The sequence below is a fragment of the Chrysemys picta genome, chromosome 6 (assembly GCF_011386835.1).
Source record: "Chrysemys picta bellii isolate R12L10 chromosome 6, ASM1138683v2, whole genome shotgun sequence".
NCBI classification, from domain to species: domain Eukaryota; kingdom Metazoa; phylum Chordata; order Testudines; family Emydidae; genus Chrysemys; species Chrysemys picta.
In genome coordinates this window covers 26,044,944-26,057,173 of record NC_088796.1, presented here as the reverse complement: position 1 = coordinate 26,057,173, position 12,230 = coordinate 26,044,944, and the positions used below count along the sequence as shown (strand labels likewise).

Here is a 12,230-nt window from a genome sequence, read left to right as displayed (position 1 = left end):
TAGGCTTTTAGGAGCCAGTATATTCCAACCCACCACTCAGTGACCTGTTAAGTCACTAGAACATGAAGCTTAACTTCAGTCCTGGGATCTGATTGGCAAAACTCCAAGGGTTCTAATTGGTTCCCTGTTTCTATTTAAACCAAGCAGAGGAACAGGAAGTTGTCTGTGCAGCTGGGTTTTTCTATGCTTAAGACTGCCTTTGCTGCACTACCTTCTGCCTGACTCTGACTGCCTACCGGTATCCTGACCTGGCCTGCTTCTTGACCCTGACTCCCAGTCTCTGCTCTCTGATCTCCTGGTAATCTTACTCTGCCTAACTTCTGACTCTTGATTCGCCCTATGGGCTCTCAGATGCCAGTCTCCTGATATCCACATCCGGCCTGCCTCCTGATTCCGGAACCCCGCTCCAACGGAGACTGCCCACAACCCGGTCAGGACACTTTACTGAAAAGTGTGCCCATCGCAGAAATCTGCAGGACTGCAGCTTAGTCCTCTGTTCACATGTTCGTCAAGCATTACACCATCTTACCTACTTCCAGTGTTTGCCAATGTGTTTGCGGCTGAAGGATTGGACTCCTCAGTTACCAAAGGACCCATACAAAAAAAAACAAACCTGTGGAAGAGATCATCTTCGACCCCGAGGGATCACCGCCACTGGGTGCTTCATCTACCTTCCCCTCTATATGGCGGTGGATTCATGTCTCCCTGTATGCTCTCATAGAGGAGCATAAGGAGCTTCTTTGCGGAGTCATGAGCCTGCACATACTGCTTTTTAGTCTCTGATCAAGAGTGCACGGGCACAGGCATGTCCTACAGTGGAGTACCCATAGTGACAAAATATCTTGAAGAACTCAAGTTACTGTACAGGTATGTAACCTCTGCTTTTTGGACTCCCACATCAGTTTCTGTCACTCTTCATTATCCCCACCACCTAAGTGTTCATCATTCATCAGTCCCTCATCCCCACACTATCCTCCGTCCATAAATTCTTTAATCCTCCATTATGTCCTTTGTTGTTCCCGTGACCTTATCCCCTCTGCACAATTTCTTCTTTCCCCTTATACTCCCATTCTCCCACCCCAAAAATGTATCATTATCCTGTATAATTTACCAAAGTAACCATACAATTTTAGCTACGCCGACCCTCCTACCCTACCATTTATTTTTTTCATTTTTTTCTGTTCTTAGATTGTAAATTATTATTAGCAATAAAATTTACTGTGTGATACTTCTAGTTAATATTGGTTTGTGAATTATGACTACTACATTTTATGTCTACTTTGTCATCTTAACATTGCATTAATGTAAGTTTTTGCAATTAATTTCCTATTTTTATTTAAGAAAAGTGAAAAAAGAAATTGAGAACTGTTGCATTAACGTACTTTATTGAATTTAATATTTTTTTTTTAAAAAGATTAGAGTTAGCCTTCTGATTTTTTCTATTTTCATGTTTTGCTGTATTGTAGGGAGACACGGCCTCCCACAGAAGAACAAACTGGTAGTAAGAAAACTGCATATAAGATAAAATATCTTAATTGGAAAGCAAAACATAAAGAACACAGTAAAGTTTTGCCTAATCAACATACTTTGCCTGTGGTAGGTGCATGGGAATTTGAACGTGATGATGATGAATATGTTAAGTTCTTAGATCTCTTTTTGAGTTACATGCTTGAAAGAGACTTTGTTAATTGCAGTGATCCTGGGATTCCTTTTCTGACCAGCTTTTCTGAACTCCTTAGAGAACATGAACTACACTCTCTCCTTTTTGATGTTCATACAACACTGAAACGTCGACAGGGCAAAACAAATAGTCAGAATGTGTTTAGAGCTGGTTGCTGCTATGCTGTTACTCTTGCATCTTGTGATTCCAAACCAGCTTCTTTGTGTAATGAAAAGCAAAAACATTTGGAAAACCAAATGTCTGTTTCAGTTCTACAACCAGCAGACTCCTTGGTGTGTGACTCAGTGAATGGAGTAAAGAAATACATGGGAAAGGAAGGTTTATTTGGTCTAAACCACCTGTCGGTTTACAGAGCACAAGATAAAAAGCAAGAAATAACTATTACACCCATAACCCAGACCTTGTCTGACCATGCTTGCTCTAATATACAAACTTCAGTGACCTGTAAATATATGTACAAAACAATTCATGTGAATGATGTTCTACCAAGAGAGGAACTTGCTCTTGAACTGAAGAATAAATTTAGCAATATTGCAAGATTGCTTGAATGGATGATCAGATGGTCTGATAGGAGATTGCTATGTGATACCAACAAAATAGAGTCATTTCAAGAGAGCCGCCCAATGATGCATGTGAAAACATCAGCAGCTGCTATACTTACATCATTATGGCTTTTAGGACGACCCTACTGTGATGAATCGCAAACTAGGATCACTAGCTTTAAGGTAAGGGGATTGAATAAGTATTTAGCAGAGAGAGCTAGGATTGTAATTAAACTTAAAATATTATGCATTTGTGTATTTTTAATTCCTTTTTACATGCATGAATTTAAAAGTAGAGATTTTAAAATGCAGTATATAATTTTACTTTTTCCCATGCCTTTTAAAAAAAAATTCATCTAATGTAGACACTAATCCTGCAAATTATCCAATGCATCCGTGCAAAACCCTATTTAAATTAGAGGAGCTCTGAGTAGCAGCAGTGGTTTGCAGGCTTAATTTTGATTGGGTATTTGTTTATTTTTTTGGCTGTTGAAAAATAATTCTCTACTGACATAGGAAAAAAGATTAAAAATATTCAAATATTGCACCCCATTCTGTCACCTAAACACAGGTGTTTTGTTTTGTTCTGTTTTGCTTAAGAGTATTTTAAATATGCTCAAAATATTAAGGATGTTAATTGATGTTCAGTGTCACATAAGTAGTCAGCACCTTGCAAAAATGGGTGCACAATGAGCAGAGCTATGAATATGGTAAAACAAATAGGAAAGAAGTGAGAGTAATTTCCATTACTTGAGAAGATTGACAGCAATTTTAGATAACTGAAATCCATGTAAAAGATTTCATATGTATGTTTCTGTAATTTCCTAAATTACAACAGGAATGCCTGTAACTTAAATATATTACCTGCTAAAATCATAACAAGACTGAGGGGGCCAGAATCCTAGGGGATAGCGAATTGACTCATAGGAAAGCATTAAATACCATATGTTTGACCTTGTTGAGGAACAAATTTTAGATAAATGTTGACAACCAGGTTATATTTTATCTCAGTGAAAAGATTTGCCATGTCAAAGTGATGACTAGTAATAGCAAAAAACAGCATCACATAGTCTTTAAACCAACAGACTTACTGAACGCAATGTGAATGCTTGAGACTTTTACCTTCTAGCTGCATTCCAGGTAAAGATTAGAATACTGAGTATCAACCTCTCTATAAAGAGTTGCTAAGAAGAGATAAACATTCCAAGAGTGCTGGAGTTCCTTCTGTGAGGCATTTTTATGGGTGAAAAGACTTGTGTTGTAGATACAGCTCTATTGTCTGTTGTGAGATCTATGTAATTTATCTAGCTATTATTGTATTTGAGTAGACACTTGAAAATTTTGGCTTTAGTGTCCAGTTTTGGTTATGTTGTTTGAAGAAATGTATAATGTTTTCTTCCTTAAAGGTTTTTAAGGTCAGGCTTGACAAAGCGCTGGCTGGGATGATTTAGTTGGGGATTGATCCTGCTTTGAGCAGGGGGTTGGACTAGATGACCTCCTGAGGTCCCTTCCAACCCTGATATTCTATGATTCTATGATAATAAGTTTGAAAAGAGTACAGCAGAGAGCAACTAGATGGATAATCGAGGGAAAAGGCTCATATGAGGAGAGACTTGAAATTAGGCTTATTTAGCTTTGAAAGAGATGATTAAGATTTTACATATTTAAACTAGCTAAGTGCTATTATAAAGTTAATTTTGAATTTCTCCATGATGTTACTGGATAGGTCAGAACCAGACATTCTAGGTTATTATTCTATATATATAAAAGAATAATTTGATATACAGTAACTCCTCGCTTAATGTTGTAGTTATCTTCCTGAAAAATGCGACTTTAAGCGAAACGATGTTAAGCAAATCCAATTTCCCCACAAGAATTAATGTAAATGGGGGGTGTTAGCTTCCAGGGAAACTTTTTTTTCACCAGACAAAAGTCTCTCTCTCTATACACACACACACACACACTCTCTCTCTCTCTAAGTTTTAAAACAACCAATTTAATACTGGTACACAGCGATGATGATTGTGAAGCTTGGTTGAGGTGGTGAAGTCAGAGGGTGGGGTATTTCCCAGGGAATACCTTACTGCTAAATGATGAACTAGCAATCGGCTGAGCCCTCAAGGGTTAACCCATTGTTGTTAATGTAGCCTCACATTCTACAAGGCAGCACGAATGACGGGAGGGGAGACAGCATGGAAGACAGAGACAGACACACACACACCATGTGTAAGAGAGAGAGATGTGCATTGCCCCTTTAAGTATGCTGACCCCACTCTAAGTACACTGCCTTTTTAAGTAGATCAGCAAGTTGAGACAGCAGCTGCTGCCGGCAAGCTCCCTCTGTCCTGAGCCCTGTCGTGTGTCCCCTCCCCCCCCCCCGATCTATGGAGATGGGGTAAGTGCGGGGGAGGGGGACACCCTGACATTAACACCTCCCCCCGCCTCCCCCGCTCAGCAAGCAGGAGGCTCCGGGGAGCAGCTCCAAGGCAGAGGGCAGGAGCAGTACATGGCAGTGGGGGAGGGACAGCTGAACTGCCGGCAATTGATAGCCTGCTGGGCGGCTGCCGCACAGAGAACTTAGAGGAACGGGGAGCTGATAGGGGGGCTGCTGGTCCACCCTGGTTCCAAGCCCCCACCAGCTAGCTCCAATGGGCTGCTCTTCCTACAAGCAGTGGACAAAGCAGGCGGCTGCCAAACAAAGTTATAAGGGAGCATTGCACAACTTTAAACGAGCATGTTCTGTAATTGATCAGCAACGTAACACTGTTAACCGGGACGACTTTAAGTGAGGAATTACTGTAATTGTAAATGGTAAATAGGTATAGTGAATTCTTGTTCCCAAATTCTTTCATAGTTTGAATCAAGTGTGAACATTTTTAAGCAAAATTGAATGTCTGTGGAATTTAACAAATAACTACATTAAGGGTGTATTAGTCATTTTTGAAGTTAGGAGTAACAAATCCAAAATGTGTTGAATCAGGGCTTTTTTTCTTTTTGTTTAGCATTCTTTCCCCTTCTAGATAAAGTAGATTGTTTTGTTTGCGTCATCTCTTCTCCTCTAACACAAATGGTGTATAATGCACAGATGACTAAAGTATCACCAAAATGTTCCAGACACCAAAGATGTTTCTGAATGCTTGTTGGTTATACACAATGTTGGAGCTGTTTTTTCTGCCTCTGACATTATTTCCAGTAATAACTAACAGTTCGAATTTAGCACAAGATTTTATTGCTGATGCACAAAACTAAATGTATTTTTCTGCCCATTCAGGTGTATGTAGTATGAAACAATTTTTAATTATTACATACTATTAATGATAGTGACTATATAATAACTATAGTGACTATATAATAACTATAATGACCATATACTGACTATTTACTGGTCACATACTGTTTTGCACAGGAGTCTTTGCCTCATTCAGTGCTCAGGTTGGATGGGAAAGGAGGCAAAACTCAGATGGCAGAGGCAACCATAAATCTGGCATTGTTTTTAACTGTGTGAAATCTGTAATAACTTCAGCCTGTAAAATATCTCTGATATCCTCAGCCTGTAAATCTGGCATTTTCTAACTGAGTGAAATCTGTAATATCTTCAGCCTGTAAAATTACATCTGGAGAAAAGGATGTGTAGTTAAGCAAAAATGCAACATATGAAGTAGGTGTTGTTTTTAACTAGAAAGACTTTTGAATGTGTATTTTGGGTTTTGTTTTATTAGAGTCCAGATTATCAGTACCTAATGAACTCTGCATCCCTACCAGAAACTAGACCCAAGATACGGAAAGAAAGCAGTATGGATACAGGCCGTTCTCCAGCAACAGAAATGCCACATGCTGTCCAGGATGTAAATGCTTACGATGAACTTTGTGAAAATGTTTTAGGGTAATATTTTAATTAGAACACTCAAGTTGATGTAATTGCTCAGCTAAGCAGGAAACATTGGCATACTACATATAAATTGTATCTTCTTGATTTACAGCCAAATTCTGCTTTCATATATATATTCAAAGTTGTTTAAGGCAATTGGAGTTGTAGGTAGGTTGCAAGGGAGTGTAGTGGGAGCAGAATTTGATCCTTATTTGTTAATTATAGTCTTTACTCAGCAAAGATTTCTGTGCATATATAAATAAATAATTCCACTGAAGCATAACTGAACTTGTTCTTTTCTATATTATGCTAATATGTATCAGTTTTGTAACCAGATCCATTGTGCAGTTTACACATTCCTTTTTGTTATTTATATCTATTCTTTGTGTTGATGTACTTCTGTCTGGACATATTCCATATGACAGGCTGTACCATATAATTAATTTTGAGGAAGCTCAAAACTACATCGAAAAATATAAAGTACAATGAATATTCCTAATTTTTTGTTTATAAAAAAATCCAAACAACAAAAATATTAGACTTGAACATTGTTTGCATCAGGGGTCTGGGCAGGAATTTAAATTTGACCACTTTTGGAGGGGCACATTAAAAACATATTAGGAGGAAATCCAGGACACCCTCACTATAACAAGCCCACTTGGCGGGGGCACACAGCTCCTCTGGGACTAGAGGAGTTCTGTGCCCCTGTCCCAAGTCTACGGCCCCGGGGCTGAAGGAGCTGTTACCTCTCGCCGCGGCTCTGGGCCCGGAGGGGCTCTGTGATCCTGCTGATTATTGGGTTGGCCCATGCCCATGCTTCCCCTCACCCCCCCCCTCCCCGCCCCGCCCCGCCGTGCACGCCCTTGGTTTGCATGACTGTAGCCAAGGTTGTCTTGTAGTTTTGTTATAAACCTTGATTTTCAGAGCTTTAGAACTTGACTGTGTAAATATACACTAATCTGGAATTTGACATTTATGATCACAGCAAAACTGCATACTTTTAGTACATTATAAAAAGATTAATTCATGTAAAAATCTTACCAATGTATAGGAAATGTCAGATATTTTTAATTATTTGTGTGCACTTCAATGTAGAAACTCAAATATAGAAAAAAATGGATGATACTTACTGGTCAAACTAACAAAAAAAAACAATAGTTATAGGTAAAATAAGCACAACTTATTAAATAATGAATGCATACAGCATATAGTCTCCCTATATACTTATGTCATACATTAATGCATTATTCATTATTTTTTGTAATTTGATCCGTTGTACTACTTTACAGAATATCTACAAAAACAAAACATTCTGAAAAGAATGAAATGAATGAGAGTCATTCTGTAACTCACAGTACAGAAGAAGGTTTTGATGAAGAAGTGGGAGCATTCCTGCAGGAGGAAGTAGATGCAACTTCAGAAAATGAAGGTTTGCTCCTTTAGCAAAAATCTTCTATTTTGTATACCATATCCCTTTATCTTCATAAAGTTGTCAACCAAGTAGTTTACTGATTGCATGCACTTTATTTTCTTTATGAATTACATCTCTTTATTTCATAGAGCTCTTTGAAGAACCATTTGGAGTTCCAAAAAGCCCCAGTATTTCTGTCAGCATTAAACCTGTACAACAACAAAAAGAGGAGGCAAGTTACTTTCTCAAATGAATGAAACAATTACTTTTAAATATTATATTCAAAATGCATAATTCCTTGTTATATATAATGGGTGGAGGCTTAAAGCACTCAGTGTTTGCCAAACTGCTCCCATTTAAGTCAATGGTACAATGCCCATTGATTTTAACAATAGTAAAGTTAGGCCAACACTGCACTTTTGAAAATCTTACCCAATGTTTATTTTTACAAGCAGCACGTTAAACTAGAATCCCCCCCTGTAGTTCTTTTTATAGACAGTATTCAGTACATTTAGCTCTTTGTGACTAATAGTAATCTAGTATTTCTCTTCATTATAATGCAAAGTAATGCACATTGGAAAACATAAACCCAACTACACATACAAAATTATGGGGTCTAAAGTAGCTGTTACCACTCAAGAAAGAGATCCTAGAGTCATCATAGTAGTTCTCTGAAAACATCTGCTCAAGTGCAGTGACAGTCAAAAAAGCTGACAATGTTAGGAATCATTAGGAAAGGGATAAATAATAAAACAGAAAATATCATAATGCCACTATGTAAATCCATTGTATGCCCATACTTTAAATACTGCGTACAGTTCTGATGGTCCCATCTCAAAAAAGATGAATTGGAAAAACGTATAGAGAGCGGCAACAAAAATGATTAGGGGTATGGAATAGCTTCCTTATGAGAAGATATTTAAAAAATTGAGACTATTCATTTTAGAAGAGAGATGACTAAAGGGGACTATGGTAGAGGCCTATAAAATCATGACTGGTGTGAAGAAAGCGAATAAGGAAGTGTTACTTACCCCTCCATATAACACGAGAACCAGGCGTCACCCAATGAAATCAATAGACAGCAGGTTTAAAACAAACATAAAGAACTACTACTTCTCTCAATGCGCATTCACCTCAAACTTGTTTCCAGGAGATGTTGTGAAAGCCAAAGGTGTAAGTGGGTTCAAAAAAGAATTGGCTAAATTCATGGAGGATAGGTCCATCGATGGCTATTAGTCAGGATGGCTAGGGACACAATCCCATGCTCTGAGTGTCCCTAAGCCTCTGACTGCCAGAAACTGGGACTGGACAACAGAGGATAGATTACTCAGAAATTGCCCTGTTCTTTTCATTCCCTCTGAAGCATCTGGCACCAGTCACTGTTGGAAGACAGATTACTGGGTTAGACGGACCATTGGTCTGATTCAGTATGACCATTCTTATGTTCTTATAATACATGGTGCTGTCTTTTATGTAGCACAAGTGTTTATATAATGACTTCCACTTTGAAAACTTAACTTGGAATCTGCAAATAAGCTCTATTTTTTTCTGGCTGATGTATCACCACCTAAGTTCACTGTAAGCCGCACAGCCGCACAGCAGCCTATTTCACGCCACGCAGGTTCTTAGGGAACCCGCCCCTCCCCCAGCCCCAAGCTAGCCCAGTCCCCAACTTGCTGTGGCTGGGGTGGCGCGGCTCTCCGCTCGCCCCAACTCTGCTGCAGCCTGGCTCTGCTGTGGTGGCCCGGCCCAAACCCAGCCGCGGCTGGGGTGGCCAGGCCGGGTGTGGCTCCAGGCGCAGCCGGAGCAGCGAGGCGCGGCCGGAGCAGCGCGACCCAGCCCTAGGTGCAGCCCAGCCCAGTTGCAGGTGCACCCAGGGTGGCGCTGCGCGGACCCGGGCGCGGCTGGGGCGCTCCTCCCCTGGCCGAAACCAGCCCCAGCCTGGACCTGCTGGGTCCTATCCTGCAGCCCCAGCCCCGGAGCTGCTGCAGGGAGAAGAGAGCTGGGGGGAAGTCCTCTCTTTTCTCACCGTAGCCCCGGAGCACCCTCCTGCATCCTAAACTCCTCATCCCTAGCTCCACCCCAGAGCCCGCACCCCCAGCGGGCCCTCACACCTCTGCACCCCAAATCTCTGCCCCAGCCCTGAGCCCCCCCCCCCTCCGAACCCCTCGGCCCCACCCCTACCACATGAATTTTGTTATGTGCACCAGTATGAAGGTGATGTGTCACATATCACCTCCATATTGGTGCACATAACAAAATTCATTCCACCCATGGGTGGGAAAAATTAGAGGGAACACTGATCACCACCAGTTTCAAAGATTCAGTACTAGGAAATTGGTCAAGAATTCTTTTGCTGATGTGTGAATCAGAATAGAATCTGGTTTATTTTCATATAACACTGTAAAACCAATGCAATGAACAGGATTAAAAAATATTAAAAATGTACTATTGCTCTCAATTCTGCAATGTGGCTTATTAGTGTTGGACTCTGGTGCAAAATCTAGGGCTTTGCTACTCCCGGAAATAATTATTCATAGGGTCAGTCCTTTTAACTGGTAATCATTTTTTTTTTGTTTTTTTTGCTTGTTTGTAATTGTTCTGTTTCCATGTTACCAATTGGAGTAGTAATAGGTGGATGCCTGATTAGCAAGGTGATACTGCTGCACAGGCCTGATTTTGTGGCAATCTAGTGAACTGAATTTTGAAAATGTTGAAAACTCATGATAGATATTATTAAATTTAGTTAAAGAAGTCATTAGGACACCTCCTTGCATTTTCTATAGTTCTATAGCTACGCAAAAACTAGGATGTTCTAATTATTAAACAAAAATCTGAATTTGACCACATGGATGATTAATTAGAAATGTGTCAAAAGTCTAGGATTTTCATAATAATCTATTTAGGCAGAAGTATGCTGAAGCAAATATATACATATTCATATGCATCTTTTTAAATTGCAGCATATCTCCACTCTAGATGTAGAATCTCCATGGGAAGAACCCATGATGGAAAAGTTAAAAGAAAAAAAAGCCAAACAAAATGGGTAAGAGAAACAGATATCATTAGCATTTCAAAAGAATTAGTTTATTACTACCTTGTTAAATTTATAAAGAGAGAGTGTATTTTTTTTAATTAAAAAAAGATATGTTCTTGTTCATAACAACATACTTACAGTTTCAAGCTAAATTCCACCCCCTCCCCACCCTTCCATTTCTAGTGCATGCTAATGTATTATTGCAGGGTTGGCCCTGAGTAGCTAGGTATCTACAACTGAATGCTTATTTTAAGAACAAAACAAGTATGTTCTGCAGAATACAGCAGACTGTATTCTGTTGAAGAATACAGCCAACTCACTTCATTACATTATTTCAGGATTTTATTACATGATATTACATGACTGGAAAAAGACTAATGTAGTGCCCATCTTTAAAAAAGGGAAGAAGGAGGATTCGGGGAACTACAGGCCAGTCAGCCTCACCTCAGTCCCTGGAAAAATCATGGAGCAAGTCCTCAAAGAATCAATTATGAAACACTTAGAGGAGAGGAAAGTGATCAGGAACAGTCAGCATGGATTCACCAAGGGGAAGTCATGCCTGACTAACCTAATTGCCTTCTATGATGAAATAACTGGCTCTGTGGATGAGGGGAAAGCAGTGGATGTGTTATTCCTTGACTTTAGCAAAGCTTTTGATACGGTTTCCCACAGTATTCTTGCCGCCAAGTTAAAGTAGTATGGGCTGGATGAATGGACTGTAAGGTGGATAGAAAGCTGGCTAGTTGGTCAGGCTCAACGGGTAGTGATCAATGGCTCCATGTCTAGTTGGCAGCCGGTTTCAAGCGGAGTGCCCCAAGGGTTGGTCCTGGGGCCGGTTTTGTTTAATATCTTTATTAATGATCTGGAGGATGGTGTGGACTGCACTCTCAGCAAGTTTGCAGATGACACTAAACTAGGAGGCGTGGTAGATACGCTGGAGGGTAGGGATCGGATACAGAGGGACCTAGACAAATTAGAGGATTGGGCCAAAAAAAACCTGATGAGGTTCAACAAGGACAAGTGCAGAGTCCTGCACTTAGGACAGAAGAATCCCATGCACTGCTATAGACTAGGGACCGAATGGCTAGGTAGCAGTTCTGCAGAAAAGGACCTAGGGGTTACAGTGGACGAGAAGCTGGATATGAGTCAACAGTGTGCTCTTGTTGCCAAGAAGGCTAACGGCATTTTGGGCTGTATAAGTAGGGGCATTGCCAGCAGATCGAGGAATGTGATCATTCCCCTTTATTTGACATTGGTGAGGCCTCATCTGGAATACTGTGTCCAGTTTTGGGCCCCACACTACAAGAAGGATGTGGAAAAATTGGAAAGAGTCCAGCGGAGGGCAACAAAAATGATTAGGGGTCTGGAGCACATGACTTATGAGGAGAGGCTGAGGGAACTGGGATTGTTTAGTCTCCAGAAGAGAAGAATGAGGGGGGATTTGTTAGCAGCCTTCAACTACCTGAAGGGGGGTTCCAAAGAGGATGGAGCTCGGCTGTTCTCAGTGGTGGCAGCTGACAGAACAAGGAGCAATGGTCTCAAGTTGCAGTGGGGGAGGTCCAGGTTGGATATTAGGAACCACTATTTCACTAGGAGGGTGGTGAAGCACTGGAATGCGTTACCTAGGGAGGTGGTGGAGTCTCCTTTCTTGGAGGTTTTTAAGGTCAGGCTTGACAAAGCCCTGGCTGGGA

At 40.5% G+C, this 12,230-nt stretch overlaps 1 protein-coding gene across 17 annotated transcripts in view; it reads left to right on the top strand.

The window, feature by feature from the left end:
* The window catches only part of CPLANE1 (ciliogenesis and planar polarity effector complex subunit 1), a 183,362-nt gene that overhangs the window by 96,312 nt on the left and 74,820 nt on the right, over window positions 1–12,230 (top strand). For all 17 annotated transcript variants that reach the window (XR_010588771.1, XR_010588770.1, XR_010588767.1 and 14 more), the window contains 5 exons: window positions 1,467–2,406; window positions 5,943–6,106; window positions 7,381–7,520; window positions 7,652–7,734; window positions 10,466–10,548. Coding sequence is in view for 11 of the 17 variants with exons in the window: in XM_065550010.1 (XP_065406082.1) it covers window positions 1,467–2,406; window positions 5,943–6,106; window positions 7,381–7,520; window positions 7,652–7,734; window positions 10,466–10,548 (1,410 nt within the window). In the remaining 6 variants the exon portion in view is untranslated. The remainder of the gene's footprint in view (window positions 1–1,466; window positions 2,407–5,942; window positions 6,107–7,380; window positions 7,521–7,651; window positions 7,735–10,465; window positions 10,549–12,230) is intronic.